Source organism: Delphinus delphis, chromosome 10 (assembly GCF_949987515.2).
Source record: "Delphinus delphis chromosome 10, mDelDel1.2, whole genome shotgun sequence".
Taxonomy (NCBI): Eukaryota; Metazoa; Chordata; class Mammalia; order Artiodactyla; family Delphinidae; genus Delphinus; species Delphinus delphis.
The window spans coordinates 81,898,585-81,921,898 of NC_082692.2; the positions used below are offsets into that span (position 1 = coordinate 81,898,585).

At 39.6% G+C, this 23,314-nt stretch overlaps 1 protein-coding gene and 1 long non-coding RNA gene across 5 annotated transcripts in view; one reads left to right on the forward strand and one right to left on the reverse strand.

Annotated features, from left to right (window-relative positions):
• The window catches only part of TAFA1 (TAFA chemokine like family member 1), a 774,580-nt gene that overhangs the window by 284,334 nt on the left and 466,932 nt on the right, over positions 1-23,314 (forward strand). The window contains exons 1-2 of one of the 2 annotated variants that reach the window (XM_060022867.1): positions 13,984-14,165; positions 16,100-16,220. In XM_060022867.1, coding sequence (XP_059878850.1) covers positions 16,103-16,220 — 118 coding nt within the window. In that variant the 5' untranslated portion in view covers positions 13,984-14,165; positions 16,100-16,102. Of the gene's footprint in view, positions 1-13,983; positions 14,166-16,099; positions 16,221-23,314 lie in introns of those variants that run through there. The other variant, XM_060022866.1, reaches the window with a different exon arrangement.
• On the reverse strand, positions 1,582-21,571 carry LOC132432441 (uncharacterized). 3 transcript variants are annotated; one of them, XR_009520898.1, is made up of 4 exons: positions 16,736-21,571; positions 13,858-13,992; positions 5,104-5,200; positions 3,893-4,194 (listed from the first exon to the last, which is right to left on the reverse strand). It is a non-coding gene; the product is annotated as an uncharacterized lncRNA (long non-coding RNA). The 3 variants fall into 3 exon arrangements; XR_009520897.1 differs by lacking the exons at positions 3,893-4,194; positions 5,104-5,200 and adding an exon at positions 1,582-2,288; XR_009520896.1 differs by lacking the exon at positions 3,893-4,194 and having other exon boundaries at positions 4,956-5,200.

Sequence of the window (23,314 nt, forward strand, 5' to 3'; positions counted from 1 at the left end):
TAGACAGTACATTAACAAATGGGTGTATTTGTGTTCCAGTAAATTTAATTTACAAAAACAGGAGGCAGACCATAGTTTGCTGACCCTTGATTTACACTCTCGTATCCCCTCTTTTTCCTTTTCTGTCTTTCAGTTTTATTATTTGTCTCTGGGTGTGACTGTGCTTTCTGCTGCCACAGACAGAATTTTTCTAATGGCAGATAAAAACAGTCACCAGTAGCCCCAAGTCTATGTTATAAAGGGAGCAAATCCCTTTCTCCCAGTGTTCTTCTTGGATAATATACCACACTTGGACCAATTTCTGCTGGCAGGACATGGGAATTCCTGATTGGTCAGGCCTGAGTCATGTGACTACCTCTGTGATCACGGAATAGTTGAGGCACTGTGATTGATGTACCCTTTGGGACCACCTGGGTTAGGGATGGGAGAAAGAGGGATGTTTGGTAGGAATAATAGTGTGCTCATTATAAGCCTCATTCCTCCTACCTGTGCAGAGAAGCAGGAAAGAACCTAGTTCAGAGGGCCGTCCCTAACAATTCTTCATTGTGTAGCGGACTTATTATTTTAAAGCCAATCTCACTGGTCATTCCTCAAAGACCTCCTGTGGGGTCTGGAAACAAGAGCATTGGCTGAGATTTTGGATAGATTGTATGTGAGAAGCAGGAAAGCGAGCAACAAAAGAAGACTCTTCAGCTTCTACCTTAAGCACTTGGGTGCGTAGAGGTGCCCTGTATTCAGATGATTAAAAATCATTTCCCAAACTGTGAAGGGGAAGCAGCAACATGCATAATCCCCAATTGGCTTCTAAGTATTTTTCTAATGATCTGAGAAAACTCGCAAATGTTTATGAAAGGTAATAAACAAAGCAATATGATGGTATATGACTCAGGACTCTCTGGACGCTATCCAAATCCCCCTCGGCAGTATGGGGAACACCTGAAAACTCCTAATATGAAATGCCATAATAAGGGAGAAGACTTACTCTTTTTATTCCTGGGCACATGAGTTGTGCCTGAAGGGATATGTGTTGGACACTCAAAATCTGAGTCAGTTTGAGATACCAGTACTTCCTCTATTTTTCCTTGGCTCAGAAAATTTAATGAAATTATACAAATCCCTGAAATCTAATATTTTTATGTGATAAGATTGTGTAAGAGGAGGGGGTGGAAGAGAAGTTTGGAAAATGTGGTGACAGATGGTAAGTGGGCTCAGGCACATAGCGTTCCTATATATAGGGGAGGGGACAATCTGGTTAATCAAGGGGTGGGGGGAGCATTTTTAAATTTAGATTCAAGTATTTTATATATTCAGCAACATCATTTACTGAAGCAGCCTAGCTGGATAGAACTTAAAAATTTTTTTTTGGTTGGGGTGGCTTGTGTGATATATATTTTCAACAGTTTTGCATATTCTTTCATGACGTCTGCATTTGGAAAGCAAATGGTCTGTATAGGCTTTGAGTATGTCTTTTGAGAGAGGGCTGGGAATATGTATTTCTAGAGAGTTCCAAGGAGATTTAATGACATTTTAAAAATTAGGGTCATCATAGCTAATTTAGCAACATTTGAAAATTAAAGTGAATGTTTTCAATGAAGACTTTATTCTTCAGTAGAACGAACAATGGGCTGGAAATGAGGACACCTGAGATCCAGGTCCAACTGTATGTAACATTAAGGCCAGGTAGATTGTGCTACCTTGCGTGAGTCATTTCAGCTGTTTGGGTCTTAATCTTCCCTTTTTTTTTTTTTTTTTTTTCCGTGGTACGTGGGCCTCTCACTGTTGTGGCCTCTCCGGTTGCAGAGCACAGGCTCCGGACGCGCAGGCTCAGCGGCCACGGCTCACGGGCCCAGCCACTTCGTGGCATGTGGGATCTTCCCAGACTGGGGCACGAATCCATGTCCCCTGCATCGGCAGGCGGACTCTCAACCACTGCGCCACTAGGGAAGCCCCTCTTCTCATTTTTAAAATGAAAGTTTTGGTTAAATAATCTTTGGGATATTTTTAGTTTTATATTTCCATTGTTGTAGGCTGTCTCTTAATGATCCAATAATTCGGATGCTTTTGGTTGCAAGTAATGGAAAGCCGCACTCAAACTGCCTTAAAATATTACAGGGCAAGTCCAACACTGAGTGGACTTTAGAGCTTGTTTGATTCATCAAAGGACATTTTTCCACACTTGTTCACTCTACTTTTCATGGTATCAGTCTCGTGTTAGGGTTGGTGCCTCTTCAGAATCTCCAAATGCTTGTTAATGACTCTTAGTCTATGACCTGCTTCCTTGTTCAGGTCTGGAAGAAAAGAAAAGAAAAAAAAAAATCACTTCCTAAAGCTGTTTTGGTTGAATTAAAAAGTGTCTTTCCAAGAGATCTCTGGAAACCTGCCCTTGCATATTATTGGCACAAACTGAGTTTTGTGCTCATCCCTGATTGTGGCCAGGGGATGGGGCTACCCTGGGCCACAGGAGAGCCTCCTAGAACCAGCGGTTAGCTCAGCACGGGGGGTTGTGGCTAAATGATAGAAAATCAGGGAGAGGGGATGTATGTAAAGGGAGCAGTCATGATGTTTACTAACCATTGCTTGGAACACCTAAGGTTCACATCATTTATGCAGTTAAATGTGAGGTAGGAAAAAAACCCAAATTAATGAAATAGAGTTCTTATATGGTAAATATTATCATATCAAACACATAGTAAGCTTTCAATAAAGATGCATACACTGGGCTAACCTTCAATCTGTTAAACACGGAGAATGTGCCTCTTAGTTGGCAACTGATTAACAAGAGATCGCAGTTATTTGTGGGGTTGCCACAGTGACTAGAGACTTACTGCAGTAAGTTTTTGTTTTAGTCAGTGGTTTTCAAATTTGGCTGCACATTGGAACCACGCAGGGAGCTTTGAGAAACACTGTTGCCTGAGTTCCACCTCCAGAGATCCTGTTTTGAGTCATCTGAGGTAGGGTCCGGGGCATTTAGAGTTTTAAAATCTCCCCAAGTTATTGTAACTCAGTCAAGACTGAGGACCTCTGGTTTAGGGAATCCAAGTATGGGTGTGCTCAAGCACTTTGTCCTACCTGCTTCAATCATGTCCAACGTTTACCCTTGAACTCCTTTTTATAATTGTTTTCCTCTGCTCTAAACTAGTAACTGCTGTATTCTCTCTAAGCTCAGAGATACCACATGCTCATCATTACACTATGAACGTGAGGGTGGAAACTAAGAGTGGGAAAAGCCTACTTTCAATATGGTGTAATAGGAGAAAGGGACAAAAGGGTGGATGAGAAAAAACAAGAAGCAATGCAAAAAGCCTTTCTCTCTGGCACTGGGCTGTGGTTGGAGATGCACATTTAGGCGTTCTCAGACTCAGATTCCCACACAAACACCCATACGTGTACAGACACATCATCTGAAATTCTTCCCAGCCTCCTCCCTGCTCAGCCCACTGCCAACCTCTTGCTTAGAATATTGTGCAAATTCATAAAACACCTAAAACATGAATAAATGAGAAATGGCTGTGTTTATTCATTACTGACACATTCATTTATTCATCTAGTCTATTAATACTGATTGAGCACCTACTATGTGCCAGGTACATTGTCAGATGGAGAGTGAACAGTGATGAATAAAACAGTTTAGAGCCTATACAGAGGTCCTGAATCTAGATAGCATTTGGAGTATGTGAGATGCGGCAATGATTATCTTGTGAACCAGTTCTTGAGTTGTGTTCTCTGTACTTGGTTTGTTGCGTGAATGCTTGCTGAATGAATGAATACCTGAATGCATTACTGAGAAAAGATCAGAGTGACTGGAGCATGGTGAATGTGGGAGTAGGTAGGGAGGAATGGAGTATTTAGATTGAAAATATGGGCAGACACTGGTTGTGTTGGGTCTTGTGGTCTGTGGTTTTTATTTACTTAAAAATTTTTTTTATTAATTATTTAATTTTTAGCTGCATTGGATCTTCATTGCTGCACGCGGGCTTTCTCTAGTTGTGACAAGCAGGGGCTACTCTTCGTTGTGGTGCATGGGCTTCTCATTGCGGTGGCTTCTCTTGTTGAGGAGCACGGGCTCTAGGTGCGCAGGCTTCCATTGTTGTGTCTCGCAGGCTCTAGAGTGCAGGCTCTGTAGTTGTGGCACACAGGCTTAGTTGCTCCGTGGCATGTGGGATCTGCCCGGACCAGGACTTGAACCCGTGTCCCCTGTATTGGCAGGCGGATTCTTAACCACTGCTCCACCAGGGAAGCCCTGGTCAGTGGTTTTTAAACCACATTATATTCTGTGCATTGGAAAACCATTTCATGTTTTCAAAAAGGGAATGATAAGGTCAGGGAAAGTCCCTCTGAGGCCAGAGGGATATGAAGAGAAAAGAAAAGAAAACAGACAAATATGGTACCGAGCAGTAGATGCTGTAGCAAATGTGGTTGGCACTGAACCTTACAGAGGTGGAGGGGAGGGGTGTCCACCCTAGACTTGGGAGGCCAAGGAAAACTCCATGGAGAACAGTGCACCAGAACCAAATCTAGAAAAGTAGGTCGATTTGGGAGAAGGAAGGGGAATAGGAAAGGTAAGTGGAGATGGAAGGGGAGCAAGAATGTTTCAAATTTAAAAAGTTGAGGTTGCAAAGGCATAAGAAAACATCTTAAAACTTAGAGCTAAATCTTAGTTACAGCCTAGATATCAAATTTAATTTTAAAAGTTTATAGAGATTTATAATATGCCAGACATTCTGATATGCATCTTAATGGTAATCCTTTGAATCAGTGAGGCAACTCAGGGAAAATTACTTAAATAGGACTGGGCGGTTAGTAAGTGGTGTTGCTGAAAGAAGGACCCAAGCTGTCGGACTGCAGAGCCCATTCTCTTAGCCCTTCTATTATACTGCCTCACTGACCAAGTCAAAACATAAAGAAATCAAGGGAGGGAGGCCCAAGGAGATATGGATTAAAAGATACGTATTTCTAGTTTTCAGTTTACTTTCTTTTTCTGGAAATTATCTCTTTCCCACAATTAAAATTCAAACCAGATAAACGAGAATAGATAATCAGCCACATTAATAATACGACAAAGACCAGAAGAGAAATATACTTGAAGGCAGATCAGGTACAAACCTAGAGTGTCAAGAAAAGTTCATAGGATTTAAGCCCACAGCAGGCAAAGGGGATTTATGTTTTTCTGTTGTAGTTAACCATTGGCATCTATAGGGTCCTGTAGAGAAAAGAAAAATATTCTTGTTGATAATTCTCTGTCTTGTGTAGAAGGAAGTTTCCTGCCACAAAAGTAAGATTAACCACAATTTACAAGCAACAGAGGGATGAGGAATGTTTAGAAAAAGAAAAGTACTTTAGGTTGGTTATGTAGATTAAGGTCACCATTAGAGGAATAGTTATTGACATTGGAAAATGTGATATTTTCAGAGAAAAAAAAGCAGATTATAAAACATATGTGTGTGTGTGTGTGTGTGTGTGTGTGTGTGTGTGTGTGTGTATATATATATATATATATATATAGAGAGAGAGAGAGAGAGAGAGAGAGAGAGAGAAGCACCCAAACCAACCAGGCATTTTTAGAAAGTGAAAGGAGAATGTGCACTTAAATACGAATACTGGTGACTTTCATGTAACAGATTCTAGATGAGTTTAAAATTTTTCTATTTAGATCTTAAGTTTACTACCTTTCAAAAATACTAATATATTACTTTATAAGTAGAAAAAGTTATAAAAATGGCAAAGTACTTTAGTGCTAAAAGGACATATGAAAACATTACTAACTTTTGTCCACACTGTGATTGTCTTTAATATTCATCCTTTCTTCCTCATTATTGTCTTAATTTTCATTTAAGTATCAAACCTCCCTCACTCCATTCATCTCTTTTGGAGGAAGCTGATTTCTCTCTTGATTTGGGTCTGGGGCTTATGGTGCAGCTCAAAGTCCAACAATGTGACCTTTTCCCCCTGGCCAAGGTAACTGGCTCAAGGAGGGGCAAGTGACCCAAGTCAAGCTAAGGAGCCGTGAGAAGTGGTTTGCTGGGGGAGGCTAAGAAAGACTCTTCCTTGTTCATCTGAGAGAGCTTCTCGAAACAATCCTGGGTCACTGGGTCAAACCCACCTGGAGGTGAGCCCCACCTGTGAACTGTGCACCTGCAAGAAGCCATACATCCTCTTTATTATTTACTGCCGTTTGCATTGTTTTCGTTTGTTTATTTTTTTCCTATTACTTGTAACCAAGCCCATTCTACCTTCTTCTATGATATCCTAGTTTTGGAAAGTTACTGTCAGGTGATTCAAATTTTTCTTCTAGCTTACTGAAAATTATTTGATGTCACAGGTTTTATTTTCCATAACCTAGCTGGTATATTTTAAAGCTGTGCTGTTCAGTAAAGTATCCACTAGCCATATGAGGCTATTTAAGTTTACATTAGTTAAAATGAAATAAAATTAAAAAATTCATTTCCTTGGTTGCACTAGCCACATTTCAAGTGCTTGATAGCCACACGTGGATAGTGGCTACCGTCTTGGCCAGCACAGATACAGAACATTTCTAGTATTGCAGAAGGTTCCACTGGGTAGTGCTGTGAGAGAGAGAGAAAGAGAGAGAACATCAGATGAGGAGACTTGTGTTCTAACATGACCCACACAAGTGAACTCAGTGTATTCCCTCAGGTAAGCTTCTTCCCGTTCTCAGGTCTTTTTATTTCCTCTAGAACAGAGAGGCTGGACTAGGAGGCTTTTGGGGGGATTTCTTCTAGGTTCAGTATAATGAAATTCTAAGTGCTTTCTTTTTATTAACATTTGGAGACTTTTCTTTATGCTTCAGGGATCAGCTGTGAGTTCTACCATCAGATCATATTTGGATATCAAATACTAAGAACCAGGGCTGAAAATTCAGGACAGTTTCATTTTTTTCTTCTAGCAAAAAAAAAAAAAAAAAAAAAAAGAAATCCAACACAGATTTAGTGGCAGGTAGCTAAGGGTTTGAACAATATATGGGCCAACTTCCTTTACTTAGTGCCATAACAGTAGACTCACACAAGCAAGGGAGTCATCCTTAATATGTATCGCCACTTCATATGTGTGTGCTACCAAGAGGAATGAATAAAGGCTATTGGGGAGCATACAAAATCTACTTATTTCTAGAAAAACAGTTCGCTGTGCATGCCATCTTGATAGTGGCCTTATATTTTACTTTTGATTCATTGATTATTATTTATTTATGATGCCAACATTTGAGTGCCTACTATATGTCAGGTAGTATATCTCTGCTCGATTCTGAAGATATGGTACTGAGCAAGGTGCCAGTTTTCCTTCTCTCATGGTGATTCTGGTAAAGAGGTAAACCAGCTATCATAAATAATTCCAGAAATAGTTGTTTACAATGGTAGTTAACCTATAGAGATGATATCCTGAGGGCTATGAGAGCATAACCACAATGAGTTGATCTGGTTTGGAGCATTCCAGAAGACAACTGGGGGAAAGTTTCCCTATCCTACTCAAGGACCCAAGAGAGGAGTATAGTAGGAGCCGAGAGTGAGTGTGTTTGTAAAAGATGAAGCTAGGGAAGTAGAGAGGGGCCAACTCATGCAGAGCCCTGTCAACCATGGTCATGAACTTGGGCTTTATTTTAAGCTCAATGAAAAACCATTGAAAGATTTTCAAATAACAAGAGTGGCATGATCAACATGCATCTCAAACACATTCCCTCCGGCTGCAGAGTGGGGAAGAGATGGGTGGGAGGTACGCATTTGAAGGCAAGCGGACTAGTTAGGAAAGTATTACCATAGTTCAGGTGAAAGATGGTGGTAACTTGGGTGAAGATGTTTGAATGGAGAGGGAGAGAATAGAGAGGTTTAAAACATAGACTGGAAGTCAAATTGATGGGAAGTGACGTTGAAAGAGGGAGTTTATGGAGAGGGAGATGGCCGTCTTCATTTCTGGCTGAACCATTGAGCGGGTGAAGGGCCATTTCTTAGATCAGAGTAGTTATGGGGGATAGCGATGATGAATCCGGCTATGAATCTGAGAGTTTTATGAACCATAGAAATCATGTTATTGTTTTTATTATTATCATCAAAGCAGTCATTTTCAGGACCTTTATGTGCTTATAAAATATGTTCATATTCTCGTAATGAAGAGACCACTTGGTCTCTAAAAGGACAGTTCATTTATTACTTTGATTAGTGTAATGGAGGTGAAGCTGTTTGTGGTTTCAACTTTCTTTCTGTTCTAAAAGCAGAATAAGGAGATGAGATGTGAAAGAACAAAAGAAATGACCTTATTCTTTCTTTCTCTGCTGCCTGGAAGACAGACAAGATAAGCAATGAGGAATTATAATTGATAAAGTGATCGTAGAGATAGGCTGCTGGAGGTGGAAAATGAAACTCCAACACGAAGGTTATCTTTTCTTCCAGCCTAAGAGAAATCTTGCCTTCCATTTCCCTTTTCTTACAGTTACGGAAAATTCTGCATTATGTATCCAGGTCCAAGTTACGGAACTGAGAATCACCAGTTTTATAGAAAATGATTCAGCCTCTGCTCATTCTCTGTTACCATTAATTTTTATTCCTTCTGGAGCAGTTGTTTGGCTTTTTTTGGTTTGTGTGCTTTTGTTTGGTTTTTTACCTTATGGATGCTGTAAATTTTTAAGAAATAATTTTTCTCTTCTTCACTTCTACTGCTAGGAAGCTTAGAGTCAAAATAGTGCTTCCTTTGTACCACTGATGCTTTGCATTTCACGTTCAAACTTCACATCAGGCTCATCTTACTTTGCTTACTTGCTCTTTTATCTTTATCATATACATTTTTTTATTTCTTGCCAATATTGCTTGCCTAGAATTCGGTTGCTTAGAGCTTAGGCTCTGAAAATCAAATATGAGTTTGCATCAAAGTCTTTCAACCTTACTAGAGGTGTGGCATTAGTTCAATCCCTTGACTTCTCTGAAATTTGTATTTTCACCCATAAAATAAAGATCACTGTAATACAGACCTATTAGCATTTTTGTGAGAATTAAATGAGACACAACATGTGAACGCTTAACCAGGGCTTGGCACATAGAAAGAGTCTCCCCTGCCAAAAAAAAAAGGGTCCTAATACAATAGTATCATCATCATCATCATTATTATAAGATCATCAATCACCATCAATATTATGTATTATTTAAACTCCCATTCTGTTGTTGTACTTCACCTGCTTTTCTCTTTGTTATCCTTTTCCTCATCTTAGCTTTGAAAAAATGCAAGGTACAGAATAGAGTAGTAAATAAGAGAAGTATATAAACGTTATTTAGGCCCCAAAGTAAGACTGACAAGCTAGGGGTGTTGCTGTGTATCTGGTATGGGGCACATACTAGGACACCAGGGTAGACAGGAAAATTTTAAGTGAGTTCCAGGAAAAGAGTGATGTAACACAAATGATTTATGCAGTTGGGTTACGGGAGAAAGGTAGGGTAACATTATTACTTAGCCAAAGGAAAAGGTATATTGTCTTCTCATGATCAGGGACTGAAAATAGACATTGTCAGCCAACTGATAGGTAGCCCTCGTGACTACAGAAAAGAGAAATTGGGCTTCAAAGTTACAGAAGACATCTAGATTCGAGATAATGGCAATGATCCTCTCATCCATGCCTTCATTTCCATTAGCCATTGAAATGGAACAAGAAAAAACATCAGCATTGTGAAATCACAGCCAAAATGCGTTATTTCAAGAAATACTTAGAACTGTTTTAAATGGCATACATCTAAACCACTTTCATTTGCATTGGACCAAAACTTGGCATCTTTCTCAGCCCAGATGTAATTTATTTAAATTCCTTTAGTTGTTTTTCAATTTAGAAATATGCATAGACATAAAATCTTGCATGTCTCAAATTTGTTTTCCCTGCACATTTGTGAATTCAAATTAGCCAAATTATTAAGTGGATTGTTCTTAAACTAAAGTAAGGATGGCTTTTATTTCTAATGCCGAGAAATGAAAAGTGTGGTCATCAGGGGAATGAGGGATTTTCTGGTGGTACTTTGGGCCTGGATCTAGGATTTTCCCCCTTCAGTGGGTTCCCCAGTTAACTTAATAGCATGTAGTATACATGAGTTTTTTGTATTTTTAAGCTTTTGTAATCATTTGAAGAGACTCAGGGTGGAGTCCTATTCCACAGGATATAGTTTTCCACCAGGAAATCCCCTTCGGACATTTCTGTTCTCAGTTCTCTTCTTCTGAGCCTCTAGAGAGCCTCTGCATCTCTGTCTCTCTTTAGCTCTCTGTGTGCTTCTCTGCCCCTCACCATTTTCTCCTCCCTCCAGGTTTCTGCCCTATTGCATCCTCTATCTGCCATTCCTCCCTCCCCCTGCCTTTTATTATGTAGGGCAATATGCTGAACATTCTTGGCTATTTAAGCATTCTGAGTGTTTTATCTTTCACTCCCAATTATTTTCATTGGGCCTTTCTTCTGAGTAAATGTGGGTTTCTCCATGGGGAGAAGTTCTGGTAAATAGGATTTTCTCTCTTTTTTACATAAACAAATGTACATATACATAGATACTGTATTTGAAGTGTATATATTTAGGAGTTTGGCCCAACTGAGTAGGTATCTTGAATTCATGTAACTGGAAGGACTAAAACAATTGTGCTGTAGTCCATTGCCTTTTGCAGTATTGTGCTTGTATAACCAAATGATTGAACAGGGCATGGCTGTGGGCACGTAAGTGATCAGTTTATAACTCCTGGCTTATAAGAACCTGAAGGGATTCTAGCTGCAATCATCAATGCTCTGGATTTATCACTGCTCTGATCAAAAATCTCCAATGGATTTCTACAGCAGGGGGCTCTGTGAAGGCAGGAACTGGGTCTGATGTGTATACTGCTGTGTCCTCAGAGCTTAGGGCAGTAAATGGAACATAAAAATTCAATTAATATATGATCAATATAGGTTAAAGTCTTCATCAGTCAGGATAGACTAGGTTATAGTGCAAATACAAATAGCCCCCAAATCTCAACTGCCTAAAGAACAGAATATTTCTTATTTACTATCTACATCTATTGTGGGTGCGTAGGGGAAGGGGATGCCTCTGCTCTTTGCAGTCTCTCAAGAATCCAGGCAGATAGTGTAACTAGTCTCTGTTCCAGAGGCAAAGAGAGATCTACAGGGTGTTGCTTCAACAATTAAATGCTCCAGCCTCAAAGAGATACCATCAGGTTTGTTGATACCTCATTGGCCAGAACATTATGGCCCACTAAACAGTAAAGTGATCAAGTGATGGAGTCCTACCATGGTCAAAGGTGCAAAGGCCAAACTTCTTTGGAAGGTGTGAGAGTAATTTTGCTTTGAGATGGAAGAATGGACTAAATTGCCTTAAATGTCAATATCTGTTGATGCTTATATTATTAGGGAAAATGATCATTGGCTGCAATACAATGGACAAGGTATTTGGAAGAGAAAATGGAACTAGGTTGATATTCTTGTTCTATCACATACATGTATAGAAGCCACTTAAAAATGTAAGGGAGGGGCTTCCCTGGTGGTGCAGTGGTTGAGAGTCCGCCTGCCGATGCAGGGGACACGGGTTCAAGCCCCGGTCCGGGAGGATCCCACATGCCGCGGAGTGGCTGGGCCCGTGAGCCATGGCCGCTGAGCCTGCGCGTCCAGAGCTTGTGCTCCACAACGGGAGAGGCCACAGCAGTGAGAGGCCCGCGTACCGCAAAAAAAAAAAAAAAAAGTAAGGGAAAGTCTTTATTCCAGTCGTTTAAAAAAAAATCTAACAACGCCTGAGTGCCTTGAACATAATCCATGAGTATGTTTCAAGTTTATTAAATTGAATTGTAGATAAGAAACTATGTTGAGCCTTAGTTTAATCCCTAGAAATGAAAAATATAATGTACCGTTTTCAAATGATAGCTTTTATTAGCAAATGTGAACTTCCTTTTATTTTTAATGCATTAGCATAACAGAAACAAACCAAAAAAAAAAACAAACAAACAAAGACATGGGGTAAGTACTACCTTCCACATTTCTATATTTCAAATGCCTGGAATGTACTCAGTATATAAGTCTTGAGTGAATGTATAATAATTTTTTGAGTCTGTCTTAATGGTAAAGAAATGAGAAAATATAATGGTTAATTTTGGAGAGTTGTTTTTTTCCATGAAGTGTTTAATCCTGGCGTTTAGGAGGTGGGCTCTTGACCCAGATCATTGGGGTTTGAAATCTGCTCTATCACTTAGTAGCTATAATACCTTGAGCAAGTTTCTTAATCTCCCTATTCACCCTCTGGTTCCCCATCCATGAAATGAAGACAATAGTCATTTCACCTATCTTATGGGGTGGTAAAAAGGATTAAATTACACCTTATAAGCAACATACTATAGAGTAGTGCCAGCACATGGTGAGGTTCAATAAACCTTACCTGCTGCTACTGTAGTTATTATCATTTTTGTCTTGATATTGAACAGTCGGTGTGAGCTTTCTATATACACTCACCAACTCAACAATAATGAATGACAGAAATGAAACACGCAACACCATCTAGAACTTTGGCACGACTTATTCTCACTCTAAGATTTGTATTTACTGTTACCTTGAACTTTGTTTATTGATGAGCTTTAATAAATGGTTGTTAGGGTCCAAAGAGCTATTCTGTGTGTATTGTGCAACTGTGCAGGACCAGTGGGGAAGACTGATGCGTCTGAAGGGTCTCTCATTCTCTCACTCTGTGTAACAGGAGAGGAGAGAACGGCTTCTAAAGACGCACGGCAGCATCAAACCTTCCTTATAACGCCTGTGGAAGGCAAGAGAGTATTCTGAGGCACTTGGAGAGGTTTTTGAGGCTGGAATATTCTGAGAACTACCTTGATTTAAAAAAAAAAAAAATTAAAGACTAAACAGTATGATCTATGACAGTGGCAATCACATCAATCTTGTTTTCCGCCTTGTCCCCCAGCATCTAACACATAGTAGGTACTTTATAAGTGATTCATGAAATAACTGATTGAGTTATTGGAATGAATCATTGCTCGTGCAATCTGTAAGTGAAAACTAGGTCACCTTATATGCATCGATAATGTGTAGGTACAGTGACATTATATTTCCAAAGAAGAAAGTGTCTAAACCATAATACTAGAAACAAAATGTTGAACTTCTGAGTGTCTCCTCTCCCCACCCCAGCATGTTATTTGAGGGAAATTTTTAAAAAATGTCTTGAGCATATTTCTTTATTTAAATCCAGTCTTCGATGCTGAAAATGACATATTTCTATTTATTAAACATGTGAAAAAACTCAGAAGGTTTGCTCTGCGCTTATGCCTATAAACATCTATATTGTAGTCTAGATAGACCATATTCCCAGGTTTAGCTGCCAAAAACAATCGACAGACTTAAATTTGTGTAAACTCAACAATATTTTGGGTTAACTTACTGGTTAAAAGAACATTAAGAGGTAAGAAATGGCTTACATTTCACTTTCCCATTTGCTGTTAGGAGTCTAACACCCATTAACACTATCAGTATTTTGCAGAATGCTTTTTTCTTTTGTTTCTCCTTCCCTCTTTACTCTTTCGGCAAATGAATAGTATCCGTAAAATCTCTAAGAGAACGACGTACCTGGCAATACAGTGTTAAAGTGCTGCTTGAGTTGTTCAGGAGTTAGTGGGCAGGTATTACAATTCAATGTAGCTATAATAAAGAGTAATGTCACTTTAAGACATGTGATACTTTACAGAGGAGGGATGTATTGAAAGAGACTATTGCTACTTACAGCGCCATATAGCAGCCCTGCTCCTACATTTTGCTGCCTTACTCTGCCCTGAATGCACTGGAGTGGGGATGGTCCCTCATTAACTATAAACTGATTCTCATCAGGAAACTGCACAATATCTCACCATCACTTCAAAGGTCTCGTCAGGCAGAGGTGACGCCAGGAGATGATTTAAAGGTGAAAATGACAAGGTTTCCAGTCCTCAAACCTTGGTTCCTTTTCTGACAATACAGTCTGAATGAACCCAATGTCTTCTTTACTGTGGGAGTAGCATCGGAAGAGAAAAACATATTTTTTAAATCCTGATAAAGAAGATTATTGGGAAGCTCTTTTTTAAAAAATCTCCAATTGTGGCACAGATGGATTTTAGAAAGTGTTAGAGCTTTCCAATGAACACTAATAGAGTACTCTGCTCTTGGCTGGATTTTTCAGGTAAGAAGCCTCTTTAAGGATTTAAGATTCAGAAAGCAGATTTCAAACCTATTCAGTCAGGTCTAGAGAACTATGTAGGGCTGAATGCATTATTTTGCGGGGCGGGGGGTGGGGAACACCTATTACCATAGAGACAACCTCTTGGTAAGAGAGTGAGCAAAGAGAGCTATATGCAGGAACCTTGGAAGTAATGCTGAGAATTAAAGAAAGTTAAATGAAAAAAAGAAAAAGAAGGAAAATACTGCAAACGTCAAGTCACAGCAATCTTTTTGAGTGCTAAGATCTGTGTGGAAAGCCGTCAATGAAAAACTGTTGTTTTGATTGTGGTAGGCTTTCTTCAAGTTTAGATGAATTCCTAGTGCATTTTAACTGAAATTCACAAGCAATCATTGCATGCCACAGTCACCTCTATTTTGTCTTTCTATAATTTGCAGGGTATTTTGAAAAGGCACCCAAATGCATTCATTTCAGAATTCATAGGAGGGGTGTTGCTCTTTATCTTTACTGAAGAGAATGCATCTGTGGTACACCGATAGTTCTGAAGACAATGAGGTTAAATCCGTTGTACACAAAAGTAAACAGTGGGCTGTGAAACTAATTATAAAGTGAATCGTCTATGTGAATCACAGACCGGGGCATGAAAGGCACCATGCTGTTGAAAATAATGTTTTCCTACTTTGCACTTAATTATGGTTGTCACCATTTGTCTATTATAGTTCTAAAACCCTTCTTAAAGACTACATCTCTCTCTCTCCTAAAACACATAAATTATCTTGTATTATGTCGATATACACACACACATATAATGTATACATTTTGCTTGCCGAACATCACAGCTTTGGAAAGAGTACCGATTTCCACGAATAAAGAAGCCACACTGGGAGGTCACTAGGAGGTTTTAAATGTAGCGTTGAAATACTTGAAGTGTATGATTTGACAGTGGAAAGATGAAAAAAAAGAAAGAAACAATCTAGGTTCCAAAGATCTATCTAGGAGAAAGGCATATACTTAACTGGCTTCCTGTATAGAAAATGCTTCCATGTCACTGGCTAAGGATGATGCTTCAAGTTTGATTAATTTGACAAATATGAAATGCAGCATAAGGTGTTGTTTGAGAAACTGGACAATATGCAGCGCAGTTGAGCCTTTGTAGCTCCTGAGATTCTCATAGGTGCCGAGAAGACTGTCAAAGTTTCAGCGCTTAAGAAAAGGTGGATGTTCAGCCATAAATACGTATACCACCTGTATATGCATATTCATCAACACTACAACAAATGCCACGATAGGCTCTTAGGAGGCAAAGCAATATTGTAAATTATGCTTTGCTCTAGGAGAGATGCTTAGATCTTGTATCCGAAACTCATTCTGGCTGAAGATAATTCCTTCTGGTTTTAAGTCCAGCCAAAAAGACCATCTCTTTTAGGAGATTACAACATGCCTCTGAGAAATGATTACTTAGTTTAGGCGACAGCATTGGAATTAAAAATTCATGACTGTAGAATTAAAAAAAAAAAAAGAATCCACTATTTCCTTCCAGGCTTATGTCAGACTTGCAATGAAGTTAGAATGAACAGGAGCGTGCAGCCTTTCAATGCCTGGAATAACTGTAGCTTAAAGATCATTGTGTAAAACTGCATGTTTAGTCAGGATACAGTGTTTCACACTGCCTAACAGATAGTCAAAAACTTTATTTCTGTATTTTGGCCATCCTAAGAGTTTGGTTTTGAATAATTTCAAAAATGGATTCATGATCTCATGGAGAGTGACCTCCCTCAGTCCCACCTTGTGGCATGACCTCTTCTGGATCATTAATTCTAACCAGCAAAGTAGCAAAGGCACATGACGTCTGAGACCCCCCTTCTCTCACCACTGGGACTGACGGAGCTGGGGGCTCAAACCCGGGGGTAATCCTTCCTGTCTAATGTTCTCTTTAGAGAATGGCAATGGTCTCTGCGATGCCCTGGGTCCTGTATTTGTGGATAAGTGCTTGTGCGATGCTGCTCTGCCATGGATCCCTTCAGCACACTTTCCAGCACCATCACCTGCGCAGACCAGGTAAGTTGGAAGCTGGCTCCACGGCAGCCTCCCGTTTCACCGCTGTCTTTTAACAGATGGTTGAAGGCAAGTGACAGAAAGTGCTACAGGGTGGGCAGCTTGCCTCGGAATTTCAAGACTTGTTGCCTGGATGCTTTGGGGAAAGAGGGGGATACTAAAATGTCTTGGAGGTATTTCTAATAACTTCTCAGAAAAGGTGGTTTTCTCTAAGAGTCCCGCCACCCCTTGGCACACACCTTAAAAAGGAGAAGTCGTTTGTTTTGGAATACCTTTGGTCAAGAGTGAAATATCCTGCAAAAGGTGGGATAACTTTCAAGACTTGAGGAATTTTTGAGGCAAAATATGATCTTTGCAACCAAGAAAATAATGTGTCCATGTTCCTGGGATTCATTTTTATCTAGCATGGATACCATAATCTTGGTGTGTATGTGGCTAGAGATTTTATGTGGATGTCAGTGCCAAAATTAACTTTGTAAGTAGTTTGTGAGTGAAAAAGAAATTAAAAAGTAACTTACTATTTCTTGTCTGGTTTGTCTCCTCTCCTTTCTCCCTTCTTTCACTTTCTGTTCTTGCGGTATGCTCGATGCCTTTTTTTTTTTTTTCCCCCTATCTCTCGGCATTTTCCGGGACAAGTTCTCTTTAGCGTGATTTTTTTTTTCCTATATCGAATTTTGAGTTCCAGACGCATTTTGCTTTCTTCGTTTTTCTGTTCAAAGTATATTTCTTACCCTTCCATGGCCTCACTCTTCAATCAGGATTTCTCTCTCCTTCTGTGCCTCTCCAGCTCTCTCATTACTGTTCCCCCAGCTCGATTGTCCTCACCCGCCCTGGTTCTCGGAAAGGTTGCCTTCCATTTTCTGCTTAGCTTCAGCCTTTGCATCCATTTACTCCACCCGTCACCTGCACCGCACCCCTTCCCCTCCCCCTCCCACCCGATCGCCAAGACCGGGCTCTGGGGACCAGTTGCGCGCCCAAGCTCCGGATCCTTAGTTCTCTAGAGCTCCCAGCTCTCCGTCCCCACCCTTCCTTCCTTCCAAATCCCTTCCTGGCCTCCTCCCATCCGCCAGGCTTCCGCTAGCTGCGTTGTCTAGCCTTTGCTTTTTTCTGGCTCTGCAGCCAGCCTGGGCACCGATCCTGCGCTCTTCGGCATTCTCCTCCAGCAACACCTCCCAGGGCGCTCGCTGCTTGCGGCTTTCCCGGGTTCTGCTTCCCGGCTGGGGGCAGGATCTAAAGAGTACGTGTACAGCCCGGGTCCTCCCACGCGGGCTGCAGGGGAGCGCGCCAGCTTGCTGGATGCTAGACCTTGGGTCGCTCCGGGAGGAGGGGTTTGGCGGGGGCTGAGCTTGGGGCACAGGCCCAGGGCTGCCTCTGGGCCTCAGCCGCCCTCTTTCTCAAAGCCCTGGATCCGGGAGGGAAGGCGAGGGGAGGGCCTGCCCCTGCGGGAGGGCCTGGAAACGGCCCTGCCCATGCTGCGCGCTGGTATTTCTGCCTCGCGTGTCCTGAGCCTGGATCAGCCACTGCCAGAGTCCGAGGCTCCAGTGCCGAGTTGGAGGGGAAAAAAAAAAAAATACAAAAGACGTGGAATCCCCAAGTTACCTCCAGTCAGTAGATCTCCAATCTGTTCTGGCAAAAAACGTCTTTGACTTGTTACAAAGTCATACAAATAACGCGAGAAAGCGGCATTTACTGTAATACTTAACAATAAGCACGCAAAACAAAAACAACTAATGTGAGTGCTTTAGGCGCACTGTTAAGGTTAATTCACCTTGCTTCGCTTAATTCTTATTCAAGTAGGTGTAATTTCCCACCCTGTTGCTCAGGAGACTGAAGTTCTGAGGGTCTGAGCGACTTGCCTGAGATCACACAGCTAATACCTGCCATTGGGGACTTTGGTCTGATTTCATCTCCAGAGCCTGTTTCCCAAGGAGGAACTAATGGCTCCCAGTACAGAGCACAATCTTGCCAAGTAGCCTTTTTGAAGAGATGTGAGCACCTTCACGTAATTCGTGAAAATTTTCAAGTTATGTCAATACACGGACTCATTTGAACTGCAGACCCATTTTGAAAGGTGGCCATGGTGGAAGTGGTGAGGGGTGGCACTTGAGGATGGCCGAACTTAGGCTGGGCCGTCGTCTCTGTCACTTAACATTAGTGACATGACCTTGGGCAAGTCATTTTTCTTCTCTGGGCCCAATTTCCCATTTAGGGATATTGTGGGGGAGTGTAAATAAAATAATCTTCACGAAAGTGCTTTGTAAAATGTAAAGCTCTTCAGAAAGATCAGGAATTACTGGCATCCTCCCTTAGTAGACTACAAATGTGCATATCACAGATGTTGAATGAGTGACATTTTGCTGTTCACACAGCTAATGATCCACATAGTAACAACAATCTTGTTTTTAATCTTGCTGTCATTTTTAACTGTGTGGTACCTGGCTAGAATATAAGACCAAATGCTACCTGTCTTATTTTGTGCCCTGTGCATACAGTCAAGAAATACGGTACAGTTTGCAATGAGCTTTCACGTAGACTGTCTCTCTTAATCAGTAAATATATTAGATTTTTTTGGTGGAGGGTTATGGCTATGCTACTTATAACAAACTTATGTCTTTATGGGGCTTATTATCAAAATACAGTAATTTTAAACTGGGAAATACATCATTGGGCTCTGTCCGCAATTAAACTCAGTATTTTTTTCCATTGTCTCCTCTTAGTAATTGCTTATTATCGTCAGTGTGTGGTTCATCTGTGCCTCAAATACCCCCAAAAACTGCAGCACTGAAGCCAGTTTCAACCCCAAGCGTTTATACATTTGAGACGCATTTCAGATTCATCAATGAAATGATAACAACTATAAATACTCCCTCCTAGATGTAGAAAGATGAAAATGATATTAACTAAAGTCCAATGGTTCTAGGTATTAGGTTTATTCAACTTTCTTGGGTTTTTCAACAATCACTGCAAAGATTAAAGCAATAGATCTTAGACATAGCAATATTCTAGATTATTTCAGTCAGAAATACAATCTTCTTTAATGCACTCTTCGGTTTTGATTTTAAGAGTAAATATATGCTTTTTGTGATGAGACTTGTGATGTTTCACTTCGTAGGTCTCAAATCTTCAGGGACACTAATGAAATGTGTATGAAAACAAGAGAGAAATCAAGGCTAGTTATCTGTGATAATCCCCCCTTCAATGAGCAAATAAATAAATAAATTGCTGGATAAATGAGCAAAAAGGAAAAACATAATCTCATTTTCTCAAATCGGTTAAAACAAGTGACATGATGAGAAAAAATGAGACACCAGCAGACCCTGAGCTTTGCCACATTTGCCTAAGCTTGAAAAATCACCTCTTTCATGAAGCAGGAGCAGGCAGACACCGTGTGCATATCAAGTATCTGGGAAATGTGAAAAATGACACATCTTTCACTCAAAGCCCTGGATGGAGTGAAGGCTTTACAGCTGCCTCCTCACCTGCTTAGGAACGGCTGGTCCCCCTCTCTCCACGCTCTTACAGGCAGCTTCACATCCCCTGCGTGGTAAGACGGATGGTGCTCTGATCCCAAGCAGCCAATCTCAGTATCTCAAGAAATAATCCACTACACTGACAGACGAGTGGAATTTGACACGATGTTCCCCTTGTTCAGACTGTGCTGCCCCTGGATGGCACCAGCCAGTCAGGGTCCTTTAGGCGAAATGGTTAGAGCTTTGGGCCAATTTCTGCTGTCAGAACATAGTATCAGCACAATGTTTCTGTGAGGCCACGAATTTGTGATCTGTCTTCTCAATGCACTGGGTTTGCACACAAACAGAATGAGAATATGTTAACTAGAAAACGGACTGATTTTAATGTATTCCTCTGCAGTCCCTAAGTACTTCCTATTTTTCATATTTATCGTATTACGATTGCACCATTTATTTTCAGTGACTCACTAGTTAAGGAAGATTAAAACAGTCAATCAAATGAAAGTGAATTTTAATATTACACAAATAAGTAAAATGTGCTATAGATTAACAGATTTGTAATATCAATAATTTAATATTTGGCTAAATCAAGTTTTTTATTTTGGGACCGACGTAGGAAATTACCTTAATAACTTGAAGAATACTCATGACTTTAAAAAAAATATGTACAGTGAAGCTAGAAGAAGGACACTTAATTTAAAAAAGATAGACTGAACAATGCAAACTCAGAGTGGTGTTCCATTGTTTCAGGATATTAAAATAGACAGCTTCAACTCTTTATAATCACTAGTTGTTGTGTAACAGGTAAAAAAAAATGAATGGTTTGCTAAATGCAACTTTCTAATGTACGGTTAGTTTTTTCCCCTTACGGGTATACGAATTTTCACAGCGATTTTAATGGTTACTTAATTTTGAGTGTGGGTGTGGTGTGGGAGATTGTCCTTGAAACTTAATAAAATATGGATGACTTCATAATACTTTAGTGAGAAAAGATCTTTGGGGTTCTTTAGTAATTTAAAATTATAAAGATAAATTACATGAGACAAGAAGTTGTAAATGCCTTATGAATCATTTATTCTTGAGTCGATGCTATTTTATTGACAAGGGTGTATAGAAGTATAAAAAGATGACTCTGAATAGAATTGTCTGTGTAACTTATCCTCGGTCTGATTTAAAGCTTTATGAAGCCAACTGTGTATTTAGAGGTATTCGTTTGTGACTTATTACATACTGAACACCATCGTCCATTTTAAAGCATGATTGTTTTTGGGTAAATATTAAAAAAGTTCTTATATGCCTTATAATTATTTTTGCTTACTGTTCAATATCACTTTATTGAAAGCTGCCTAAGGAATCCACATTAGAATACCAAGGTTCCTTACAATAAAGGGTTGTTTTATAATTGCAGTATAAAAGAAATAGTGAGAATACCAGTGGTTGCATATTGGCTTTCTCAGAATACATACCAATACTAGATTGCTAAGTGTAGTGAGCTGGTCTAAGGATTGGAACAGACAGGTTGTTATTTGGGGTAACTGGTGCTGGTGACAATCCATTGATCATCTGATTGACGATGTTGACCTCACCCTAGAGTCAGAGAGCAGCCATGGGCATTTGATGAGACCCCAAAATATCAAAATCAGGTAGAGATGCAAATAAAGATTTTCTGACCATCCCGTGAACTTATAAGAGAGTTATTACAGTGCTATCAAAGTACTTATGTGAGCTTAAGCCCGTGGCCTCCATTTTATATGACACTGCAAACAAATTTTTAGAACTGGCACTAATGAACATTAGTCTTCAATTGTTCATTTCTTAAAGTTCATTTAAGATGAAAACTCAACTCCTTTTTAGTCTTCCAATTTTGAACTCTGTGTGAAAATTTCAAAGCTTGAGTGTATAAATTGGTACATCGTTTTTTTGAAAACAGTTTTGTACTGTTTTCCAAAATGTAAAATGTGCCAGTCCTGATACAATTCCATTTCTAGATGCTTATCCTAAGAAAATGATTGGACAGGTTTAAAAAGATGTATGTTTAAGGTTTAGTCACTGCAACAATAATTTTAATGGCAAAAAATTAGAGAGGAGTTTCATCTCCATCAAAAGGGGACTGGTAGAATAATCATGGTGAATCTGCTCAACGGCATTCAATGTAGCCATTGCAGTGGATGAGATATGTTCATATGTACTCTTGTGGAAAAGTGCCCATGATTTACTGCCGGGTGAAGAAGACAAGGAATAGAATACTCAGCTTCAAAATAGTTTGGAGAAAATAAATATTTGCACATGTATGAAAAATGTAGGAAGAGATATAAACATTCTTTATACAGTGTTAGTTAAACCTAGTGGGAGGACTGCATTGACTTGGACTTTTTATTTCCTACAATTTTGAAATTTTTTCAGGTTCATTTCTAGGATGGGCATATATTGATTTTTAATGAAAAGCTTAAAATATTTGCTGTAGAGAGTTTTATGATTAAATTAGAAATGTATCAATGTTCCCAGTTTAAGGAAAAAGAAGGAAATATAGGTAGCAAAGTAGCATGAGCCCGTTTTCCTTCTAAGAGCCTTAATCCTATAAAATGTTTAGGCCAGCATTTCGCAGTACACAAAACACTGTCCCCTCAAAATGCTCATTGGAAAAAAGCTATTAACTGTTGGGGAAGCACTCACTGCATGATATGTTCTTCTCTTAGAGATTTGCAGTGCATGTGTGTGTATGAAAGTTCTGGAAAGATTTACAGATAAGAAGCCTGACTGTGTTTAACTAAAATTTTCCGAACTTCTTTTATTTGGACAACAGCTACAGTGCCTATTCATATCACATGCTTTGAGAAGTGTGAGCCAAGATAATCCTGGAATCCTATAAAATGCATCTTTTTATCTCTTGCTTCTAGTAAGGAACTTGGCATATAGTAGGTGCTCAGAAAATATGTGTTAAATTATTAAGGAAAAAAGGAATGACTGTTCTGGTGGAATCTTGAACTCTCCCTTATTTTTTCCTACTTGTGTGTGAGTATTTGTGTGTGTATGGTTGGATGCATGTGTATCTGTATGTGTGTTTATAAAAAGGACATACCTCAAATAGAGAGTGGTATAAACACTAAATTGTCACTGTAACATATGCACGTATGTATGTGTGTATCTGTGCAGTATCTTTGGGTAGATATTTGACTGTATTTGACAGCCATTACATTAGTCAAAATGGTCCAAAGAACAAACTTACAAATGCAGTAAAAAATTAAATCCCTAAGGTTTTCAGTCACAGCATGAGGGTTTTGGTTTTTTTTTTTCTATAGATTAGAAAACATTATTGTGGCCTTGAGGATCTGAAAAGGAAACTTCACTTAGCAAATAGGGAAAGGCCTTTTGCTTTCAAATCTTTTGATAACAAGAAAAAAATTCACTTCATCTTTGCAGAAGGGAGAAAATAACACCAGACAAGCAATTTTTCCTTTCTTTAGGATACAGAGAAGATGCATTATTTTGTTAACAGTTTGTATAAATTAATTGGATTCTCCAAATATAATGTCCTCAAAGCATTTAGGGAACCCTCTTGGCCCACTGTTTCTTTCTCTTTCCCGAACTTTATATAATAAAATTCCAGAGAAAGAAGAGAGAAAGAAT